Source organism: Odocoileus virginianus, chromosome 14 (genome assembly GCF_023699985.2).
Source record: "Odocoileus virginianus isolate 20LAN1187 ecotype Illinois chromosome 14, Ovbor_1.2, whole genome shotgun sequence".
Lineage (NCBI taxonomy): Eukaryota > Metazoa > Chordata > Mammalia > Artiodactyla > Cervidae > Odocoileus > Odocoileus virginianus.
The window spans coordinates 31,492,266-31,516,381 of record NC_069687.1 but is presented as its reverse complement, the minus strand read 5'-3'; the positions used below and the strand labels follow the sequence as shown (position 1 = coordinate 31,516,381).

Genomic DNA, 24,116 nt, shown 5'->3' with positions numbered 1-24,116 from the left:
ACACGTGCAAAAGCCCAGGTGTGCAGCCTTAAAAGTGTTTGCTGTGTCAGAGGAAAAGTTGGGATTCATTCTGTAATGATGATCTGAGGAGACAGCCAGTGGGGTCTTTGGACAACTTTTTAACTCTTTACATTAAATGGATAGAAAGAATGGACGGTTGGGAATACTGAAATAATTTGAAAAAGTGACACTGGTTGCACTTCCTTCAAGGCACCAGGTAGTTTGAAGTGGTAGTTTGGAATAGCTGCTACCTCCTTGTGGGTCTCTAAAAGGTTTCCCGTTGTCCCTGGAACTAGATGCCACCTGAAGTAGGCTGGTGGTAACTAGATTGTTTCCTTAGATCAGAACCAAGATTTTCTAACAATGGGGAGGAGTTCCCGTTCAGCACAAGAGGATCCTAAAACAAAAACAGAGCTGTTGGGTTTGTTTGCCATATTGAGACAGAAGAACAAAAGTATCTCTTGGGTTACTGCAAATATATGGAGATAAAATTAAGCAATACATCTTTTTCTTCCACCCAGGGCACTCAAAAACTCACTCAGCCTCAACTCGAAAGTGATTTATACATCAAGGAAAAACCATTCAAATTCACTCTAAAAATTCCTATCAACTCTCCAAACTCAAGTAAGAATTATTTCATTTGTAAAACATCTGATTCAACTAGTATATTTCCTGTTTTTCCATGTCATTTGTTTAATATCTGTAAAATACAAAAAACCAAAATCCATTGTTTAGAATCTTTGGTAAAGATTAAAGCATATAAATTTGGTTACATGATATAAAAGCCTTAATAATTTTTGCACTTCATGATAGGGGGATCATTAAAGAGATATACCTAAACACAAGCAGTTTGATTTTTTGGAAACACTCATTGTTATAAAAAGCTAAGGAGACATGCATGTTAACAGGGGCAAAAAAGAACTTTCACAGTGGATAAAATGGGGCATTTTATGTGTTCTTTCCCTCTATTTTCTCTTAGGAACAGACACTATTGAAAATATATCCCTAATTGAATCAGCTACTGCTTTCTCTTTTAAACCATCACCAAAATGTTTGCTGGAGAAAATTGATGTTATAACTGGGGAGGAGGCAGAATACAATGTATTAGAGGTCTGTATATTGTGTATTGCTCTTTCTGGAATAAAGTTACCCTCAGCAGAGACATCTTTAAAGAAAAAGGCAGAAGTATAGTTTTCATAAAGACCTGGCTATTTAAATTAAAATGTTTGAGGCTTTCAAATATTAAACCAACATTTTGTTGTATTCTTACATTTGTATGTGTAACTTGCAGGAAAATGGATTACTGGCTTTACATTCATATTAGTCCCTCAGAAAGAAGACAGCCAAGGACCCAGTCTTAAAGTAACTGCAGACCTGTGTTTTATACTTTTCATGTCAGCTTGATTATCAGTTATTATCATATGGTTTAAAATTCTATTTACACTGAAAGTTAAAAATGCAGAGAGATAAACTGATTTCAGTTCAAGATAATAAAAATTTTCTTTTTCCTTTAAAAGCTCTTTTTTTAAATTGAAGTAAAGTTGGTTTACAATGTTGAGCTAATTTCTGCTGTATAGAAAAATGACTCATACATATATACACTTTCTTTTTTACATTCTTTTCTATTATGGTTTATCTCAGGATATTGACTATAGTTCTCTGTGCTATATAGTAGGACCTTGTTGTTAATCCTAAAAGTTCTTTTAAGTAAGTTTTGAATTGCACATGAATCAAGAATTTCAAAGATGTGGTATATAGTATCACAAACAGGATTTGAACAATGAGTGGTGTAGCTATCAGTCTTGGCATATGAAATGTAATTACTATACCTCAATCATGTTCAACAAAGCGCAGATTTCCCTTAGGCTTTCTCCATCTGCTTTACCCCAAACTCTCTTCATTCCTGTTTTCTTCTCCCTTGATCTACTGATATATTTACTGTACAAGTGTGTCTCACAGCATAACTCTCAGATCAGATTAATCCCAGATTCACTGAAGTAGTCACTTGAGGTGAGGCCCTGACATGCTATATTATTATCAAGTCATCTAGGGGATTCTTGTATGCAGTAGTATTTGAGAGCCACTGGTAAGCATTAAATTATAGTATGGTACTCTGTGGTATCACATCCAAGTTCTGATGTTATATTTATTAAAATTTTTAAAGCACACAAATAGTTCCATGATTCCTTAATTTTCAGATAAATCACCTGATTCAAATAACACTTTAATTTAAAAGTTGGTATACACAGATAAATCGTTAAGTGAAAAAGCAAGATGCAGATGTATGTATTCTACCAGTTATAGAAAAAAAACAGGAAAATATATACATATTGACATGTATATACATACAAATATCTCTAGAAGGATAAACAAAATATTTAGCAACAGTGATCAACTGTTGTAGGGGATGAAAGTTGGTAGATGGGAATTAGTATTGGTGGAGCTACTTTTCATTTTGTACGTCTTTTTGCTTTTTAATGTTTGAACTATTCAAAAATTGTATTGTTTTAGAAACTAAATAAAATTTTAAAGCTGGTTTAGAAATCATTAACAAAGGCTATTCTGATAAGATATCAGACAAAAGTGTTATAGCATAGGAAAGAAATCACTTTGAAAAATGTTTCATATTTTGACATTAAAAAAAATTTTTTTCCTTTAGATCAACTGCAAGCTTTTTATATTCAACAAAACAACACAATCCTGGACTGAAAGGGGCAGAGGAGCTTTGAGACTGAATGACACAGCAAGCAGTGATTGTGGAACGTTCCAGTCAAGATTAAGTAAGGAATCATTTTGTAAAGCAAGTCACTATTTTTCAGGGAAGATTTTCCAATATAGTTACACATCATTTTCTGGAGGTGTGTTATGTGTCAGTAGATTAGACTGCTGAACACAATATTATTTTTAAGGTACTATAGGAGCTTCCTGTTTAAAGTAGGCTCTGATGTCAGACCACACAGGTTCCAGGTCTGGCTCCATCACTAACTAGTGACCTTGGATAAATTACTTAATCTCCTTCTACTCTAGTTGCATCAGTTAAAAATGCAGATAACAGAAGTCCATGAATTAGTGAGTGAGTGTGAGAATTCAGTGAGAAAATGCACATAAAGCACCTTTGACTAGCCCAACACACACCTAAATAGTGATCTCATTATTATTTAAAGGAATATGATGGATTTAGTTTTGAAGTGGAATAGTTTTTCTAAAAGAGAGTATTTGTCCTGTAATTTATTCTTGGCGTTTTAAGTGCAGAATGTGGGTTGGGATGAAAGGTCAATTTCCAAGTAAATAAAGGTGTGTGGTTACTGAATCCTGCAGGCAGTGTTGGTCAGAATCTGGTCAGCCAAACTGCAAGGTTGAGGAGGTTTCTGGCATCCAAGAGACACACTGGGCATTGTTCAGAGGTCCAAACTGAATTTGTTGAGATTCAGATATCAAGCTCAAGAAGGGAGAAAGGAATAGAATTCAGACTAAGAGAGTAGGATCACAAGGAAACAGGTTTCTAAATGACCTAAGTATAATTCCCAAGGCAGGTATTAGTTGTTTTCTACTCTGGTTTAATTTCTCTCTTTCCACTACCTGCCAAAAAATGTACAAAACAACTTAAAAAAAAAAAAAAACAACTATACAGGTGATACATGTCCATTCAGAAGACAGAAAATACTGACTGACAAAAAGGAAAAAAAAATTAAATTACTCATAGGCCTGTCTTCCTGTAGTAGCTAGCCTCTGTTAACAAAATATATTCTTAAGGACTTTGTATACAATGAATGTGGGGCTCCCTGGGTGGCTCAAAGGGTAAAAAATCTGCCTGCAATGCAGGGGACCTGGGTTTGATCCCAGGGTTGGGAAGATCCCTTGGAGAAGGGCATAGCAATCCACTCCAGTATTCTTGCCTGGAGAATTCCAGGGACAGAGGAGCCTGGCGGGCTACAGTCCATGGAGTCGCAAAGAGTTGGACACAACTGAGTGACTAACACTACTACTAATGTATACAAAACACTGAAAAATTTGTGATACATGGTGTTTATATTCATCTCTAATCTGATTTTTTCTTTTATATAGTATACCATGGTCATCTTTCTACATTAATAATTACCTTTCTTCAGTATTCTTAATGAGGTCATAATATCTTCAATACCTGTACTATCATTTAAGTAATTTCATTTTTTGAATGCTTCAAGATTTTGTTTCCGTTTTCTCCATTGTGAGCAATTCTTGGGTAAATATTCTTCTGATCATTAGGTCCTCAATGGAATTCTAAAATTTAACCATTTAAAAATATTACAGTGAAAGAATATAGCATTTTTAGCACTTAAGCTAAAGAGTCCTCCAACAAAATAAAGCTCAGTTTTGAAACCAAATTATAATCTAGTCAATTAAATTGCAATTTAGTAATGAAAATAGAGTCTGAAAAACAACTACCAGATTTATTTGCTTTCATAATGGCAAATTCCTCTGAAAGGCTAAGGAATCAACTGTTCTAAAGCCTGATAAATTCACCTTCCTATTTTAGTTATGCGCAATCAAGGCAGCCTGAGGCTGATTCTCAACAGCAAACTCTGGGCTCAGATGCAGATTCAAAGAGCAAATCACAAAAATTTACAAATAACAGCTACCGATTTAGAAGACTATAACATCAAAGTGTTTTTAATTCAGGTAAGTGACAAATTTCAGTGATAGAGGATTATCCTACTATATTTATAGATTTCTGCAGTCACTAATTTTTTTTCCATTTTATTATACTAACCTGTACCACTGGCAAAAAATCAGTCATTTATTATGGTTGTTTATAGTCTAATCAGTCCAATTCAGTTCAGTTCAGTTGCTCAGTCGTGTCCAACTCTTTGCGACCCCATGGACTGCAGCATGCTAGTCTATACCAGACCTAAATTTGATATGAAGTTTAGAGATTAACTCTACTTTAAAGTAGTCAATTGGTACTGGTCTTAAGACAGCTGTATTGGTATATGCTGTCAAATGTCTCCATTTTTCTTTACTGTTAAAATTATGTCAGCAGTCTTACTAAATCATCAGAGATACTACTGTCAGGATTGGCTCCTAGGAGGTCAGCACAATCCACACCCCGATGCTTACACTGTGTGCTGAAATTGAGGTTTTGAGATCACTGGAAAGGAACCAGTGAGAAATGGAAAAACACAGGGCTAGCAAGTTAAAAGAACCAGTCCAATAGCAATTTCCAATTCTGGACTTGAGCCAATCTCCAAGGTAACAGGTTTGCAACTGCTTTAGCTATTCTGGCAGCAGGAATGCTTGACCTCAAGTATAAGATCCAGGCAAAAGAGACAAAGCTGACATGAGTCAGGTGAGAAAAAAGGGTGGATATCCCCCACATGCTGAGTATCAGAAGATGTGAGAAGCCTGAGTATCCAAGTGACTCAGGTAGAAGATGATGATACAAGTAAACTGGCTTCCACATAATAATGGTAAAAAAAAAGTTGGCAAGAGGCCACTGGTGAAAAACCAAAGATTTTAGTGCACTGTTAGGCATAAGTGATGTTGAGTATTAAAATCTTAGAGTAAAATGCCTAAACCCTGTTTACCATTTAGGCAGATAATATTAGATACTCTGCTAGACCAGATGCCCCTGGCTTTGAGTGGGTAAAGCACTCTGCCTGAGACCAAGTCTGATACTGAGACTATGATTAGATTAGATTAAACTATGACCAGATTCTGCTGCTCAATATCTGGCTCATTCTGACTTTTTAAACTGTAGGGTAATTTTTAGATATTAGCAAACAAAATGCAATAAAAATCATCCAAAATTCCACTCCTAGAGATGGTCACTATTAATATTTTGGTCATATTATATTTTAGTTTTAAAATATATATTTATATTATAATATATATATGTGTGGGTATGTTTATATATACATGTGTACCATATTATACATACTGTATGACTTTCAGACAAGTAATTTAGCCTTCCTCAACCTGATTTTACTCATCTACCAATGGAAGACAATAATAATGTACTTAATAAACTGATGGAGAAGATTAAATAGCTAACATTTGATTGTGAAATACACATATGTAACTTTTTCATTTATCAATGAAAATGAGTGTTTTCTGTTATTAAATTGTAGTCCATTCTTCAAGAATTCTTTTACAGGTGAAAATAATTTGTTCTATTATATACCATAATTATTTCCACTAATTCCATTTTGCTAAATACTTAGGTAATACAGTGTGTTCATTATCATAAATTCTGCAAAGAATCCTCTATGTACATACATGTTATTTTTCTTGGGAAAAGGTTTTGACTGTCTTGACAAATTTATCTCTATAAATACTGAAGCAATTTTTATTCTCACTAGCATTTTCTTATGGTACTTCCTGGAAAATTTTTTTTAAGCTTTGGAAATTTGTTGTTCAAAAAATACATATCATTGTGCTTTTACTTCTTGTTCTGAATTTCTTGAATGAAAATACCTGAATGAATTTGGCAATATGCATATATATGTATATATACACTCTATACCAGTGAAAGACATATTTAACTTTTAATGAAAAAAAAAAATCAAGGCAGCAGAACAGTATTTGTTTCAATTACAAATGCTCTCTCAATAATTTTTGTTAATTAACTTACTGAAGAAAAATTATACCTTTGTACATAATATAAAAAATTAAATTAGTGAAAAGTCAACAAATATTTACTCAACACCTGCTATATATCTAATACAATATGAGACACAAAAATATTTTATTTCATTTGTACTTTTTCCCTACAAATAATTAAGGCAGCTTAATAACATACTAACAAAAAACTATAAGACTCTTCTCCCAAAAAGTTGGCATGTAGTTGGTTCACTCCTCAGTCCTTGGCTTTGAAATATTTGGTAGCTCTTCGAAGGATTAGCAAAGAGAAAACTTTTCCCAGATTTTCTTTGAAACTGTGAAAAGATCCAAAAATGTAAGCCACTGACATGTTACCTTAAGGAGTGTTGACTTTGATGATGAAAACCAAGTCGCAGCCAATCCATCAACTAGCTGTGTAGACTCAGACAAGCTGTGCGTTTCTGAGCCATAATTTTCTTATCTGTAAGGGGAAAGCGAAACAAGTATTTATTTAATATATGTACTATATGCTTTCATTAATATAAAAATTAGCAGATAAATTATTGTTAAATAATTAACCTACAGTTTTATTATAAGGATTGAAAAAAATAAAAGATAACAACAGCAAATGTTATACCAATGCTATTCTCACCATTATTTTTTATGTTAATAGTAAAAGTAAAAATGGAAAAAGTATTGAAAAGGAGAAATAGAAAAGTAGAGAAAGCAAGGACCTCTGCTGTATTTATGGTAGAACATCATAGACCCTTTGAATGAGCTTTCTGTGGATCTGCGCAGCTTGCTTCCCTGGGGGCTGAGCCAGTAAAGAATCTGCCTGCAATGCCGGAAGCCCTGGTCCCAACCCTGGGTCAGGAAGATCCCCTGTATACCCTGGAGATGAAACTGGCAATCCACTCCAGTATTCTTGACTGGAAAATCCCATGGACAGAAGAGCCTGGCAGGTGACTTAGTGACTAAACCACCACATGCAGCTTTCAGGGCTGTCTAAGCAAGTGATGTAAAGGAAATGAAAGTTTTTTTCCCCCCTCTAACTCTCTGATTTTCTACACTGTAACATAGTTTGGAGGAAAAATGGTCTTAACACAAATTCAAATATAAACTTCAAATTACAAAATTTCATTTTCTCAGTTAAAAGGCACAGATTGGGACCTCTTATCAAATTATCTATGTTAGGATTCAATTTGGTTCAAGATGAATTGGCTCTTTACCCTTTTGTTTCTAGGGTTATTTACATTCTAGATTTATGCCATATAATTCTTTCCTTATTAAAAGTGAAAGATTACAAATTTGTAAAGTGTGGCTATCACTGAGTTACTTATATTCTTAACAAATTTAATTTACCTCTTGTAGGCCGGTGCCAAAGACACAGGACGTATGCATGCAGCCATCCATCACCGTCTTGTTGCACTTCGAAGCTTCGACAAGCAGACAGATGCAAATCAAACTGAAAGCCATTCAGAGACAGTTCTCCAACAGTTTAACTATGATAGCTGTGATGAGGATGAAGAGGATCTCATCCAAGCTACTAAAACTAGATCAGGTAAAGGACTTTTCTTCTGTTGGTTTGAGGTTTAAGAAGCAGATCTTATTCACAGCCCTTTATAGATACAGATTTTTAAAAAGTGGAACTTGTCTGTTCAAAGTGGTGGGGGTTAGAGCCCTAGATGTTTGGATCTGAGAAGCAGGTCTGAAAATCAGACTTCTACAGTGGCCTGTGTTGGGATTTCACCAAAAGTCAGTCTAATTGTAGTACCTGCATATCATGTGCATATACATCTCATAAAAAACCATATTTACAATGTAAAGTATCCATTGCTACACTGAAACTAATCATATATTCATATTTCTCTTCACTTGTTCTCATTCTCCTATTATTGGCCATAATAAGAGAAATTATAAATACTGGTAATGGAGCCAACAGGCAAATCTGGCTTGAAACACTGATAAACCCTGTTTATTCCCTTTTTGGAATTTGACTGTTTTATTCTCAAAGACTTTCTTTACGTAGGGCAAAAAGTGCTGTTTCTTTAATTACACCAGGATTGGTAAATTGAACAGGCAGTGGAACCACTGGTTAATGGATTTTTAGATTTTAGTGCTTGTCCTGATGAGTGAATTTAAAACTAAAATCCATCATTATACTTGGAGAAAAACCTTGTCAAGGAAACAATAAGCCCAGCTTTATTATACAGATAGAGCTATTCCAATAAAGTCATCCAAGTATTTTCAGTAATAGTTTCATTTAGCCCTGAATTTTGCTCTGAGGAGGACTGACAAAGGACTTACAAAAATAGTATATTAGCAGGCATTTCCCCAGTTTTTGATCATTTAAATCTTAAAGCTATTTTAATCATACATAATTTAAGAATCTATCAAAGAACACGTGAAAACTTGATGAAATAGCTTCCTTGGCCTAATACTAAAAATGTAATCAAAAGGAAGAATACATGAAGCATGCAGAGCAGGATCATAACATGCTAGACTCTGAGCCAAAGAACTAAGTGAATATGACTTTTCTTGTTACTATCAAGTAAAAGGTTTAATTATTTTTTAACTGTACAAAATTTGTAAATTAAAATCATTATAACATTTATATTGTCAACATTATAGAATGAGGTCTATTAGAAAATGAGCTGGTATCCATTAAAAGTGAAAGTCACTCAGTCGTGTCTGATTGTGATCCCATGGATTGTAACCTGCCGTGCTCCTCTGTCCATGGAATTCTCCAGGCAAGCATACTGGAGTGGGTAGCTATTCCCTTCTCCAGGGGATCTTCCCAACCCAGGAACTGAACTGGGGTCTCCTGCATTGCAGGTAGATTCTTTACTAGGTGAGTTACCAGGGAAGCCCATCTTAAAGGAAATCAGTCCTGAATATTCATTGGAAAGACTGATGCTGAAGTTAAAGCTCCAAAACTTTGGCCACCTGATGCAAAGAACTGACACATTGGAAAAGACCCTGATGCTGGGAAAGATTGAAGGCAGGAGAAGGGGATGACAGAGGATGAGATGGTTGGATGGCATCACTAACTCGATGGACATGAGTTTGAGCAGGATTCGGGAGTTGGTGATGGACAGAGCCTGGCAGGTTGTAGTAGTCATGGGGTTGCAAAGAGTTGGACATGACTGAATGCCTGAACTGATAAATTAAAAATGTTAACTTGTAATTAAGTGGCAAAATTATTTCATCAACAGATGTCATATTTATGAATAGATCCTATATTCTACCATATTTCATTTCAGGAAAGGGGTGATATGTGACTATCTTCAAACAAAATGAGAAACAATGGGAATAAGGGAAAGTAAATGTCAATCATATGAATCCATCTTTTCTTGCTAACTTTTCACTTAGCACTTTCTCCAGTAAGTGTTGTACATAAATGCTAAATGTAATGGAAGCAATAAAATGTCTGGATTTTTAAACTTGGTTGTCCATGAATCAAGGGAAGGCTTAATTATATGAAAATATTACATTTATAATTAGGAACATTTCCAAATGTTACTTAAAACATACAGATTCTATATGTTTCATTTCCTTGATAGCATGCATATTCATGAGTATTCATGTTCAGTTATATTCAATTTTAAATTTATATCACAGATTCTTCTAGGTGGACCCACAGACAGTCAGTTGCCTGTTCATGACTACTGCTATGAACATGACAACATCTGCAAAGAAAACACCTCACTGAGAAAAATCACCTTGCTGAAAAAAACTAAACCATCCTAATCACTAAATGAGAAGATCCTATTCATTCCATTCCTTGAATGATTTAACAGAAAAATTTAAGAAATATAATTTGTTGCAATTAAAATGTTTCTCTGATGTAGTATAGTAATTATGAGGTTTTATATTTTGATTATTGTGAAGAAAATGGAAGACTTTAAGAAACACATGGCCTATGAAAGTTCAAAATTTATCATTTTAAAAGAAGTTAATTTAGAATAATATTTGATTACTAATTTGGACTATTCATCACACTGATGGATACAATACTTAATACTGTAAATTGCTGGATTTGATAAATATCTCACTAAGGTATTTATTGTTCAGTAATATATTGTCTAGCCATAAAACATATTTTACAAAAGTTCCAGAGTCATTTCTTTGAAAAACATTATAACTGCATGATAACATGCTATTCTATCATGTTTTTTCTTCTGGGAAATGTATGTTTGCATTTAACCTTTGGATTCCCTAATTCTATAAGATTATTTATTCATGGTGTAAATTCTTTTAAAGAGAGTATCTATTCTTGCATTTATGTCTATTGCACTTTAATATATGCTTGACTCAAGGTCAGTATCCAATTTTTGTTGAAGGAATGAGCAAAATACATTAGCTATGTATTAAAATAGTAAGTATACAAAAAGTGAAATATGTTAATGTGTTCTTTGCTTTACTTATATAATTAAATTTCCATTAATATTCTAGTAGGTGTGGCTGTACAAAGACTTAAAAAAATATATCATATGTAGCCAAATTAATTTTTTTCTTAAATGCCATTATTAAGGTAAGCCACAGTAATTTCAATAATTTCACACAACAGAATTCTGATGCTTCTCCTTTGAGATGTGTTTCAGAGACACTTCAGGAGTTACACAAGAAAATCAGCATCACTACTTATGGCCACATGTCACTTTTCAATCCAGTATGATTGATCACCCCATGGCATCAAAATGACTTCTGATTATCTCCCCTAAACAATACTCCTTTAAGGGCATCTTAATCTCCTCAAGCTTCCATAACAAAATACCACAAATTGGGTGAGTTAGACAACAGAAATTTATTTTTCACTGTTTTAGAGGCTGGGAAGCCTAAAGTCAAGATGCTGGCAGGTTGGTTTCATCCTGAGACCTCTCCTCTTGGCTTGTAGAGTTACCTTGGTAGGATCTACCACCTCTAATGACCACTTTCTTGTGGGAGAACAGGGAGTGAGTGGGGAGAAAAAGAGAGCAAGTTCTTTGGTGTCCCTTTTTATAAGAACACTGATCACATTAGACCAGGGCCCTACTGTCATAATCTCTTCTAACCCTCATTACCTCCTAAAGCCTCATCTCCAAATATCACTACATTGTAAGTAGCCTTCAACAGATGAATTTTGAAAGAACACAAACATTTAGTCCATAATGAGAAATAATTCACACTTACAAAATTATTTCTTAAAATGTTCTAAACAAACATATTTGGAATAACATAACAGCTTCATTTCTTTGTTGGAGAATAATATTCGTTTGGAAATATACATTTGAATATACTTTTTTTTTAAAAGCTACATTATTTTATTATAGTGCCATATATAATAGTAAAAGCAATTATATATGTGCATTTGTTGTCAAATCTGAACTCAGGCTTGAAAGCTTAGCACATGAAACTTGAATTACTCTTTTAGACTATAATTTAGCTAGTATGTTACAACTGTTGCAAGGTTTACTCTTTCCCTGTAACTCTGTAACTACTAAAAGTATCTAACTTTCATTTATTCTTCCAGTGACTATAGAAGAAATATAGCATATAAAATCCTTTACGTCTAAATTAAGCAATGACTCAGGAACTGAAGAGAAGCTAATGCGAGAGAGGAAGAGAGAAAATGTCTAGAGAAGGAAAAAAACAATAAAGAAGAGCTCTAACATGAAGGAAGAATCAAAAGAATGGAAAATCAGGAGTTTTAAGTTTTTTTTTTTTTTAATTCTAAAAGAGTGACTCTGATGCAGAACAAATTCAGAGGAAATTTTTCTTTAGAAGCGTAACATAAATTGGGAGACATCTGAGAAGATATTAAAGAATTGGTTCTAAGATCTTAGCTGGTATGGGAACACTAGGATTATACTAAATTGTTAAAGTAAAGCAGAGAAACAGATTTTCTTTATCTTCCTGACATGTTCTTCCTTGCCCCGTGTTTAGTGTGAAGATGAACTTTCTCAATGCCTCAAACATTTTATCTGAAGATTATGGCATGGCTATTAAAAGTAGAAACACATTTATCTTATGATTTTCAACCCATTTCCACTCTACTATTCCTCCTTATACTCTCTATGCATATATTTAGTAATATTTTGGGGTGATAATAGAAATAGGAACATCTTATAGTTTCTCTTTGTCCTATATCTTCATCTCTGCTCTGTGAAAGTGCTAGTCACTCAGTCATGTCTGACTCTTTGCCACCTCATGGACTGTAGCCCACCAGGCTCCTCTGTCCATGGAATTCTTCAGGCAAGAATACTGGAGTGGGTTGCCATTCCCTTCGCTGGGGGGATCTTCCTGATATCTTCATCTAGCCTTCTTCTTTTTGACTTTTCTGTATCCTTTGTCCTCCTCCTCTTTAAAGTGAAGAGATCAATCATCTAATGATATTTATTTTTACAAGTTACTAGGTAGGTGACTTCAAAGCACACATCTTCTTTCACAGAGCCAGCTTTTATTAAAAGTTACTTAGATATTTTTGAGATTAATCCTTTGTCTGTTGCTTCGTTTGCTATTATTTTCTCCCAATCTGAGGGCTGTCTTTTCACCTTGCTTATAATTTCCTTTGTTGTGCAAAAGCTTTTAAGTTTCATTAGGTCCCATTTGTTTATTTTTGCTTTTATTTCTGAAATTCTGGGATGTGGGTCATAGAGGATCCTGCTGTGATTTATGTCGGAGAGTGTTTTGCCTATGTTCTCCTCTAGGAGTTTGATAGTTTCTGGTCTTACATTTAGATCTTTAATCCATTTTGAGTTTATTTTTGTGTATGGTGTTAGAAAGTGTTCTAGTTTCATTCTTTTACAGGTGGTTGACCAGTTTTCCCAGCACCATACTCTTCCAATATTTTAGAATATTGATTATGCTAAATACACTCTAGATATATTTAATATGACATCTAATTATATATTTAATCTAAACATTCTTTTCTAAATTTTCTAAATTTAGACTTCTAAATCTAACTTCTTTTCTTTTGATTTAAACATTCTGACAGAAAACATTCTTTTCTATCAATAGTACTGTTTAATTATTTAATTTTTTGGCTGTGCTGGGTCTTCATTGCTACCTGGGTTCTCTACAGTTGAGGCGAGCAGGGGCTATTCTCTACTTGAGGTGCATGGGCTTCTCATTGCAGTGGCTTCTCTTGCTGTGGAGCGTGGGCTCTAGGTGTGTGGGCTCAGCAGTTGCGGCTACTGAGCTCTAGAGGACAGGCTCATGGGCCACAGTGTAAGGGATCTTTCTGAACCAGAGCTCGAACCCATGTCTCCTGCATTAGCAGGTGAATTCTTTACCACTGAGCCACCAGGGAAGCCCCTCAAGTGTAATTTTATACCAAGTTATCAGCTTAATTATAAACCAGCAAAATATTCTCTCTCAAATATTTTACATCCATTACTGCCCAAGCCAGGAACCCTTAGTTGTCAAGGACTAATATCCTGTATTAGAGTATGTGGATGTCATGTTTCAGAAAGCCAGAGGGTGGTGGTATATATCTTTCAGAATTAGAACATACATGAAGTGAGCAGGAGGGGTTGTAATGATTGAGAAGGGTAAATCTTAACTTTTATAAACCTGCAAGTTGTGAACATCACAATTATAATTATTCCCCATAAAATGTTGAGAACAATAAAGCTTGCTTGAGATGTGGCTAACTGGGTAAGTTTATTCACTAGAAAATAACACCAGCCTTGTCATAGATGGGGTCTGAGTATGAAACTCAAACATTATTTTGGTTGTTTTAGGGTAGCTGAAACTGATATTAAATCCACAAATGCCAACACTTTAGTTTGTTTTGCATGGCCAGATTAAACCCACAGTACTGGTAATTTTTTACATCACACGTGAAATTCACAATGGTAATTTTTGACATCATATGTGGAATTCACAGACGTGAATATTTGAACATAGTTGACATTTCTAAGATGATATTTGGAAACTACAGCATTGGAGGAGTTACAGAATTAACTGGCAAATATTTAGCCTAATAAATACTTGATAGTATAATAGTTTCAAAAACAGGATCACTCAAATTTCTTGCTATCTAATGGACAATTAGATATATGGACAAATTGCTATCTGCCAATCTAATGGACATAAAAGACTATTTCATAATTAAAAAAAAGACTATTTCACTATTACTTTAATTTGCATTTTTCTGATTTCTAATAAGGCTGAGGATCCTTTAGATATGTACTCACTGCTTGTATTTCTTCTAATAAATTTGTTCATAATCTTTGCAAAGGCTTCCTAGCATACAGAAGATAAAAGTCAAGTTCCTAAGCATGGATATAAATTTCATGTCTTTCCCCTGTCTTAAATCTCTTGCCTCACCTCCCACCATTGCCTGCCTCCCTCTAAATGTTCTAGGTTTTAAGAATTGTTATTTTATTACTTCATACCTTTGCACACACTGTTTACTCTGTGGAATTCCTTTCTTACTCTTGCTGATTCTGCCTAATACCTAATTCATCCTTCACGACTTAGCTTGAGACATTCCCAGAAAGCTTTCCCTAACTCCACTTAGGCTAAGCTAAGACGTGTTCCTCCAAATTTCTATAACACCCTGTGTATAATTTTACCATTGCACAGACTGTATGTTTTTCAAGGGGAGAGACTACCTTTTATTTATCATTAGCACTTAGCAGGGTACCTCACCAATAGCAGGCAATCAAATATAATTTGATCTCCATTAACACGTGTTGTATATATAAGACTCAAGAGGTGTTATCCAACAGGAAGCTAGAAATAAGGATCTAAAGCTCTGGACATAGGCTGGGCTAAAGATACTAATAGTAGCTGAAGTTCATGGAAGATGAAGAGGGCTAAAATTTGCCAAGTGTATACCTCATAATGGGCATGTGGCTAGGCATTTGTACATATTATTTATAACTTTACAAGGAAGCTGTTTTCTTTTGTAAATGAAGAATTAGGCTCACAAAGGTTAAGGGAATATAGTTCAAGATTGACAAAAGTAATAAGTAGTAAAGCTGTGATTTGAACCAAGGTCTTTTAAAATCCTAAACCCAGGCTCTTTTCATTACACAAAAGTAAATAAGCTCGTGCAGAAGAGTGGAGAGGGGAAAAAAAAAAAGAAAAAAAAAGAAGAAGAGTGGAGAGGGAGAGAGAGACAGAGACAAAATGGAAGGAAAGGAAAGGGAAAGACAGGTCCTAAAGATGAGCTCGGGAATAACTCAGAAAGAGGACAGAGGGAGGGGCAGAACACCATTAGGGATTGGTGCACTGTCAACCAGAGTAAAAATTTCTAAAGGAAATGATAACCATTTCAAATGAAGGACCAAGTCATTTAAGGGCTGATAAATGTCTTACAAGTTACAGATATTTGGTCACCTTGGAAATAGCAGTAAAGTGGTTGGGAGAAACCAGATTACAACAGGATGATGGATAAGTAGGAGGCAGGGATGCTGACCAATAATGAACCAATGACTCATTCAAGAATCTTAGCTATAAAGAGAAGACATGTGTGTGAAAGTCACTTAGCCATGTTTGACTCTTTGTGGCTCCATGGACTGTAGCACAGCAGGGTCCTCTGTCCATGGGGATTGTCCAGGCAAGAGTAATGGAGTGGGTTGCCATTCCTTTCTCCAGGGGATCTTCCTGACCTGGGGATCGAACCCAGCTTTCCCACACTGCAGGCAGATTCTTTACCACCTGAGCCACCAGCAATATATAAAGAGCTAGGGCTTAGATGGCTGTTTGCTTTTTTTAATTTAAAGATGTATGAGACATGAGTATGTTTAAATAGTGAAGAGGAAAGTCCAATAGAGAAGGATAATTAAAGGTATAATAAAGGTGATAACTTGATGGAGTATTATTTTTGAGCAGGTGGAAGAAGATGGGATCCAAAAATAACAATGGACAAAGGGACAGATATATCAAATGAGAAGACGTCAGTGTAGACAAGTTTGTAGCTGGAAACGGGGGAGATCTAAAAATTTGAGTACTTAATGGTGAAATCGGAAGAAACGGGGTTTGAAATTTTGCATATGCATAACAAAACTCATAGACTTTGATCCAAAAGGTTTTCTAGATTCATTTTTTTCCTATCAAATGGATCAACTGGCTTTCTGCTAGTCACCCAAGCTTCAAACTGCAGTCTAATCTGTGACCTCTCCCTTTTCTTCCTTCCTGATAGCTAAGGAATTATAAAGTATTGAAATAGTATGACTAGAAAGGACCTTGAGAATGTTCAAAGTTACAAATGAGTAACACATCCTACAGAAGTTAAGAGGTATGCTTAAGTGTGCCCTGTAAATCACTATTAGCAGCTGCTATGAGGCAAAGCTTCTGGTCAGAAGGGGTAAGTGACCTATTAAAAGCAAACATCTATCAGACTCCATTGTGTATTTCAGTCTAATATACTATGTGGCACATAGTAGGGACTCAGTAAGTATTCAGTGAACCCATGAATGAATGCTGGCGGTAGTGGCTAGCTGAAAACTAAAAGTCACAGATTTGGAATCAATTTGGGCTTGGCAGAACCTTGGAATCACTCTAGCTCAACTCCCTCATTTTGATGAGGAATCCGAGGCCCAGAAAGATGAAGCAACCTGCTCAAAGTCCAGGAGCTAGTTACCGATAGTGCTAGGACTACAAAGAAGCAAAGAGGGTGCCAAAACAAATAGATCTAAAGAGCAGGAGGGATGAACACCAGGATCTGCACTGCCACTTGACTCTCTTGTAATAGGTGCATTTTCTTCCATTTTCATTACTTTTACTCTGTAGCTCGGATTTAAGTGTTAACTATGCCAACAGTGCCCACGTCGCCCTTCCTTCTCTTGCCTCCTAGTTTGTTCCACATTCCAAAGCCAGATCAGTAATCATCAAACATTGCTCTCAGGACTCACTTCATTTCAGTTAAAAGCCTCCAAAAGGTCAACTACTGCCTACTAGGCTTTCCTGGTGCCTCAACTGGTAAAGAATCCGCCTGCAATGCGGGAGACCTGGGTTCCATCTCTGGGTTGGGAAGATGCCCTGGAGAAGGGAACTACCCACTCTAGTATTCTGACCTGGAGAATTCCATGGACTATTCCATGGGGTCGCAAAGAGTCGGACATGACTGAGCGACTTTCACTGCCTACAGAGTAAGATCCAAATTATTAACATTCTTAACCCTTCACTTTTTTCCTACTTACTTTTACAACCGTATCTCTCCATCTAGAAATGTTCCACTTGCCCAGACTCGTCTATCCATCAGCCTCTTTCTCAAAGGCTAACCCCGCCCCCGCCTCCCCCCGGGGGAAGGTAGAGGGAAGTTACATTTTTTGTAGGTTAGCAGTAGCTGCCACCTGCGCAGCCCCATGGGGCCCCATGCTTAGCCGTGCCTGGTACTCGGCTAACTGCTCTCTTTCTCCCTTGCAATTCTTAACAATTTCTGAACAAGGGACTCTGCGGTTTCATTCTGCAGTAGGCCCCGCAAATAGGGGAGCGAATGATTCCTAAGTCGGTCTCCTCAGACCCTATCCCGGAGCCGGACACATCAGCCACTCAATATGCAGGAAGGAACAAAGGGTCTATCTACACTAACTAAAAAGAATGCAGAGCAAGGAGTGGCGGCCGCACGTGCTTTCCCGCCAGGCGCTTAAAACCGCACTCACAGGCCCAGCGCCACCTCTGACCAGTTCCAGCCGGGTGCAGCTCCTACACCAAATAGAATTCCAGCCCTTCCCCCGGCCTCAGCCAATCCCTGAAGCTCCTCGGCCTCCAAAACCGCTGCGGGTTCTGATTGGCTCACAGAGTCGGCCTGGGGGCGGGTGCAGACGCGGGGGAAAGGGGTGGAGCTGGAGGTCGGTCCCCGGGCGGGGAAGTGGCCACTGCGCAGGCGTGGATGGAAAAGGATACCCAAACAAACACAGCCTCACCACTGGGAGGCTTCCCGCTTTTCCCCGCCCACCTTTTTCTTGGGCTCTCCGGACTCCCAATCGCCCGGCTTTCCCCGCCCCCGTCAACGTCTGGGCACGTCCTCCTCGCGGCGCGGGCCACGCACTGCTGTGCACTTAACCTCTGCCAGCCTGGCGGGAACCCGGAGGCCGGAGCGGTGCGGACGGCACGCAGTGCTGCCGGCGGGGAGCCGAGGCCTGCAGCCGCTGCCGGGCCGACGATGACTTGTTACCGAGGCTTCCTGCTGGGCAGCTGTCGTCGCGTGGCTGGGGGCCGGGCAGCGGCGCTCAGGGGGCCGGGCGCGGGAGGGCCCGCCGCGCGGCCGTGGCTTGGCGGTGAAGGCGGCGGCCGGCGGCACCTGGGGCACGGGCAGCCGCGCGAGCTGGCGGGCTGTGGTAGTCGCCCCGACGGCGGCTTCCGCCCGTCGCGGGTGGTGGTGGTGGCCAAAACCACCCGGTACGAGTTCGAGCAGCAGCGATACCGTTACGCGGAGCTCTCGGAGGAGGACCTGAAGCAGCTGGTGGGTCCCGGCGGCCCCCGCTCTTGTGTCTCGGCCCGGGCGTGGGCCGCGACTTTGGGGGGCCTGCCGCGCCCACTCGGGCGAGACCTCTCGGGACAATCCTCCTTCCCGGGGCATCTTAGATGACAGGCCTGCCCTACAGGCTACCCTCCATTCTCTCCGGCTTCGCTCGTAGGCGCCCCTCTCCAGCGTTCGTGCGTGTGTGTTTAGAGAGAGAGAGGGACAGGTTCACTGTTAGTGTGAAGACCCCCGCCCCCAAGCCGGGGGCGTCTGGAGGAACCTTGGGTGAGAGAAGGACTCCCACTGTGGGAGAGGTTTGGGGATTCATTTGCGCCCTCGCCACCCACACCCCCTTTAAACAACCCGGAGCGAGGTAGGTCTGAAGCTTGGATGCTCTGAGACTCTCTCCCCAGGCCTCCCCGAGGGCAAAGGGGGCCCTTGGGTGCCGCTGCGGGCAGCGGAAAAGAGGCTCTGGAACCGCGGACACACCCCCTTTTCCTGGGCACGACTGCCAGGCCTGGGGCACTCCGGAGAGCCAGTTGGCCTCAGCCTTTTCTGTGCTGGAACGTGCTTCTCAGACAAGGTTCTAGGAGTTTGCTTTAAAAGCTCACGTGTCTCCGGTGCTAGGAAGAGCAAGGGAGAAATTTGACTTTGAATGTATGTTATTAAATAGAAACGTCCAAACGAAGGCAGGTAAATACAGCGCCTATGTCTATAGTGTCGTAATGCCTCCACAGCAGACAGTCTGGTATAGATGTTTATTAATATCTTTGCAAAGTATATAAATACACCTAAGGTGGTGAATATTACCTAGTTTCACTCTTATTTTTGAAGCGTTTGATCCCATGCCCACACCCACTTTAGGAAAAGGAGAATGTTTCTAGATGAACAGTATATCCGGAAAAATCTCCGTTGGAAATCTCTTAATTGTTGACACCACCCCAAAAGACTTTGGAATTAATTGCCTATAACCATAATTCTGTAGCATTCTGTACCAGAATAGACACTCTGGTCCTGAACTTGTGGTTGGCAATCATCAGCAATTTTTTGGTAATGTTTTGTGGAGTTATCAAAATGAAGGGCTTCCCTGGTGGCTTAGTTGGTAAAGAATCCTGCTGCAATGCAAGAGACCCAGGTTCATTCCCTGGGTGGAGAAGAACCCCTGGAGAAGGAAAATGGCAATCTGCTCCAGAAAGTGAGTGTTAGTTGGTTAGGCCTGTTGGACTCCTTTGCTACCCCATAGACTGTAGCCCAAGCTATAAGTACTGTTTTCAGTATTTAGCTTCATTGTTTAATGAGTTAATTGAGGAGGGCCTCTGTATTCATCTGATGGCAATGCTAGGTGTACATGTCTCTCCTTAAAGTGTTTGAAGGTAGCAGTTTATAGAAAACATTTGCATCATTTAAAGAGTAAATCAAACAGTTTGAGCAAGAGGTTGGAGTTTGTGTTAAAGGAATGAAGCTGAGGGTGAGGCAGGAAATAAAAAAGTGTTTCTGATTTGGGAAAGAGGTGGTGCCCTTTGGGTCCTGCTTCTAGTTCTGTAGATGTTATGCTTTTTAGAAGCTGTGAAGTGCTGTATATGCATAAATATGTTCTTCATAACAATTTTATGTCAGCCTCCCACAACAGTTAAAAACAATACACTTGGTTGGCATGATCAGTGTGTGGGATTGGGGGTCAGGAGCCTGGAGCCAGGCCCAGGTCCTGTGTGGTCAGATTCCTCTGCTGCTTTTTAACTTCTCTGGGGCTCCTTGGTTACAGTGGTACTTTTGGTGAGGCGCTGTCAGTTTTCAGGGTGCGTCTACCTAGTTCACTGTGTGAAATACTAGGATTGGACTAGAGAGCCTCCAAGGCCCTTTCTGATATTTTAAGACTCTAAATAACCTGTATAAGGCCTCAAGATGTGAGTGGCATCTGAATTAGATTAATTCTTGGGTCTCTGAACTAGATTACCACTAATCAAAACTTTTTAAAATGTAAGGCAAATCAAGTCTTTCAAAATCGAACTACCTGGTACACCCACTTTGAGTATCTGAAGAGAAATCTGTAATGGGTAAATATTTGCCTATTGCTTGAGTATGCTGTCTGGAATAAGAACACTTTTGAAGTAACACTTCTGGACTGTGGAACAGAGTTTTGAAATAGCTGCTGTTGGTATCATTTCAACTAAGTTTTATTGGATTTGTCTGTAACTGATGTGAGGTATTTATATTAAGGCCAGTATTCAAAATGAAGGGCTTCCCAGGTGACTGAGTGGTAAAGAATCCTCCTGCCAAGCAAGAGACATGGATTCGAACCCTGGGTCAAGAAGATGCCCTGGAGAAGGAAATGGCAACCCACTCAAGTATCCTTGCCTGGGAAATCTCATGGACAGAGGAGCCTGACAGACTACAGTCTGTGGGGTCACAAAGAATTGGGACTTAGCGACTAAACCACAACACATTTGAAATGGAACAGTATTAGGTGGAGCCCGTACCAGAGTTCAGGGACAGGCCAAACAATACTGGACTGTGTGAAATTGTTCTAAAATGGGATTCTGTGATAGGAATGATATGGTTAATATTGTTTGCTATTTTGCTGGGGTAAAAGATACTGAGGGATATGAATCATGTGAATTGGGTATAAAAGAAAGTCACCAAGTGCTTCCATGAGTGTTCTGGCACCGTGGCTGGCTGTGTCTATGGAGTCTTGGTAACCTGAAGTTTTATAGCAGATGGTTCTCTTTTGTGGTGGTGGTGGTGGTTGTTCTGTGGCAAAATAGATCTCTATTAGGGTATTTGTTAAAATGAAAATGAAAGATGAGGGATAGAATGCAAGTATAATTTCATACCCTGAAGCTTCATGGTTCTCTAACCTTGTGGAAACATAAACAATTAAAGGAAATATTTCTTAGTTGATAAAGCATAAACAGACTGGGTGAAAGTTTGACTTTTCATTGCTCATTCATATTGGTTTTACTTTGGTTTATTTTCAGTTCTTGCATATCCGTTTCTCCTAACTGATAAGTGACTTTTCTTGTGAATAAATTTATAGTCAGTGATTTTACCTTTACTGGCTCAAAACTTTGCAAGGACTAATTAAACTATTTTATTACACTTGCCTCATAAGTGATGTAGCTGTCAGTGGATGTGGAGCTTATATTAACGGGGTTGATGCCACTCACAAACTAAATCTTTGGGTGAATCAAAACTGATTGGAAAGGATTTTGCCATTGTAAACACACCTATTGGCCAAAGAGAATGTTTTATTTCAGAGTATTTTAATATATGCCAAGTAACAAATGAACCATTTCCACCTTTCTCTGGCTCCGCTCCAAGTCATACAACCCCAGAATCAACTCCTTTTAATGGTTTCCATTTTTAATTTCTTTTTAAATTAGTGTCCTAATGGGATAGCATTATTTCATTTAGTAGTCCCTCTGTCACTGGCTTAAGTTCTTCCTAGTTACTGCCTTCTTAGCAGATTTGGGAGATGCAGCACCTTGGATTTTGTTCTCCTTACTCTGAAAACAGTGGTGTAACTTGTAGTTCTTGGGCAGATAACATTTCTGCCACATGTGCAGTGAGTGTAGTGTATGCACCAGGAGTATTTATCAAATGAATGAACACGATCTGGAGTCATGCCAGAGCCTTCAACGGAACCTCACTCCTTTCACATCTTCCAGACTCAGGAACCTGAGTAGTCTATCCAAAGTGAACATCTGGCCACTTTATCCCTCTGCTTAGAACACCTCAAAAGCTCCCTGTAACCCATAGAGACACCCAGGGAATTTGTTAGAATGCAGGTACCTGAACCTTCCTTTCTTCCCCTCAAATGTAAAGATTCAGTTTGTGGAGAACTCCCAGACTCGGGGCTCTGAACCATAGCCTTAAGACTGCTGATGCTCAAGGGATTCACATTTTTTTTTTTTTTTTTTTTGCCTGCCCTTCCCCGGATTCACATTTTTAACAAGCTCTCCAGGTTTGCAGTTGGTCCCCAGATCACACTTTGAGAAACGTTATTGTAGGTGAGCCTTTATTATCCTTCGTGTGCTAAAAACAAGGTCTTTTAGGAACTGACTTGGGTCCACCTCTTAAGCTTCATTTCCCATCAGTTCTTGTCTAGAACTTCATTTTCCATTGATTTCAAACTGCTTTAATTTCCATTAGATGTTGTGCTTATTAATTTCTTTATGTATCAGTAACACATTAAAATGGTTCAAAATGTAAAAGATACAGAAGAGTATACAGTGAAAACTCTTATTCTTGTCAATGGACACTCAGTTTTTGTCCCTGAAAGTAACCAATGTTAATTTCTTGTGTTTTCTTTCAGAAATAATCTGTACATACAAACCCACAGAGTGAAATGTTTTTTCTTTATCCCATCTCCCTTTACTCAGTGCTAGCATATTGTTTAAGTTATTCTGCCCCTTCTTTTAGTATGTACATAGTACTTATTGTGTGCAAATACCTTAGTTTTAAAAAATATACTATGTAATGAATAATAATTTGTGTTATTGAATGACACAAATAATAATTTGTGTTAATGAATCAAGCTCTAAATACTTAAAAGTGAAATTGCTAAGTGAGAAAAATTTGAAATTTTAATTGGTATTGCCAAATTGCTTCCCTTAGAGGCTGTACCAGTGTATACCTTCACCAGCAATATATGAAGGTACTTATTTTTTCATAAACAGCTTAGCACATTTTGGGGTTTTTGTTAACCTGTAGGTGAAAAATGGTATTTCAGGGTAGTTTGATTTGCGTTCACCAATGTCTTTACCTTTGTAGCCCCTTTTGCTTAGAATCCTCCTTCATCCTTTAGCCCAGGGATCCCTAACCCTACCCCACTCCGCCCTCCCCCACCCGCCTGGCCAAGGACCTCTGTTGGCTGGTGGTCTGTTAGGAACCCTGCCCCACAGTGGGAGGTGAGGAGCAGGCCAATGAGAGGAGCTTGGTCTGTATTTACAGCCCTCCCTATTGCCCTGATTACTGACTAGTCTCTGCCTCCTGCTCAAGGAACTCAGTAAATGTAATGTGCTTGAATCATTCTGAAACCATCACACCCTGCCCTCATCTGTGGAAAAATTGTCTTCTGTGAAATGTTCTTGTTGCCAAAAAGGTTGGGGACCACTGTTCTTGCCGTAGGATGAGGTTT

General features: G+C 38.4%; 2 protein-coding genes across 7 annotated transcripts in view; both read left to right on the top strand.

Annotated features, from left to right (window-relative positions):
* Positions 1 to 14,208, top strand: part of RANBP3L (RAN binding protein 3 like) — a 54,370-nt gene extending 40,162 nt beyond the window's left edge. The window contains exons 9-14 of one of the 5 annotated variants that reach the window (XM_070476586.1): positions 522 to 624; positions 980 to 1,110; positions 2,660 to 2,780; positions 4,517 to 4,659; positions 7,951 to 8,140; positions 12,092 to 14,208. In XM_070476586.1, the coding sequence (XP_070332687.1) occupies positions 522 to 624; positions 980 to 1,110; positions 2,660 to 2,780; positions 4,517 to 4,659; positions 7,951 to 8,140; positions 12,092 to 12,111 (708 nt within the window). In that variant the 3' untranslated portion in view covers positions 12,112 to 14,208. The other 4 variants (XM_070476590.1, XM_020900511.2, XM_070476587.1 and 1 more) reach the window with 4 other exon arrangements.
* Positions 14,209 to 18,519: 4,311 nt separating this feature from the next.
* Positions 18,520 to 24,116, top strand: part of NADK2 (NAD kinase 2, mitochondrial) — a 47,592-nt gene continuing 41,995 nt past the window's right edge. Inside the window, exon 1 of one of the 2 annotated variants that reach the window (XM_070476584.1) lies at positions 18,520 to 18,979. In XM_070476584.1, coding sequence (XP_070332685.1) covers positions 18,680 to 18,979 — 300 coding nt within the window. In that variant the 5' untranslated portion in view covers positions 18,520 to 18,679. The remainder of the gene's footprint in view (positions 18,980 to 24,116) is intronic. The other variant, XM_070476585.1, reaches the window with a different exon arrangement.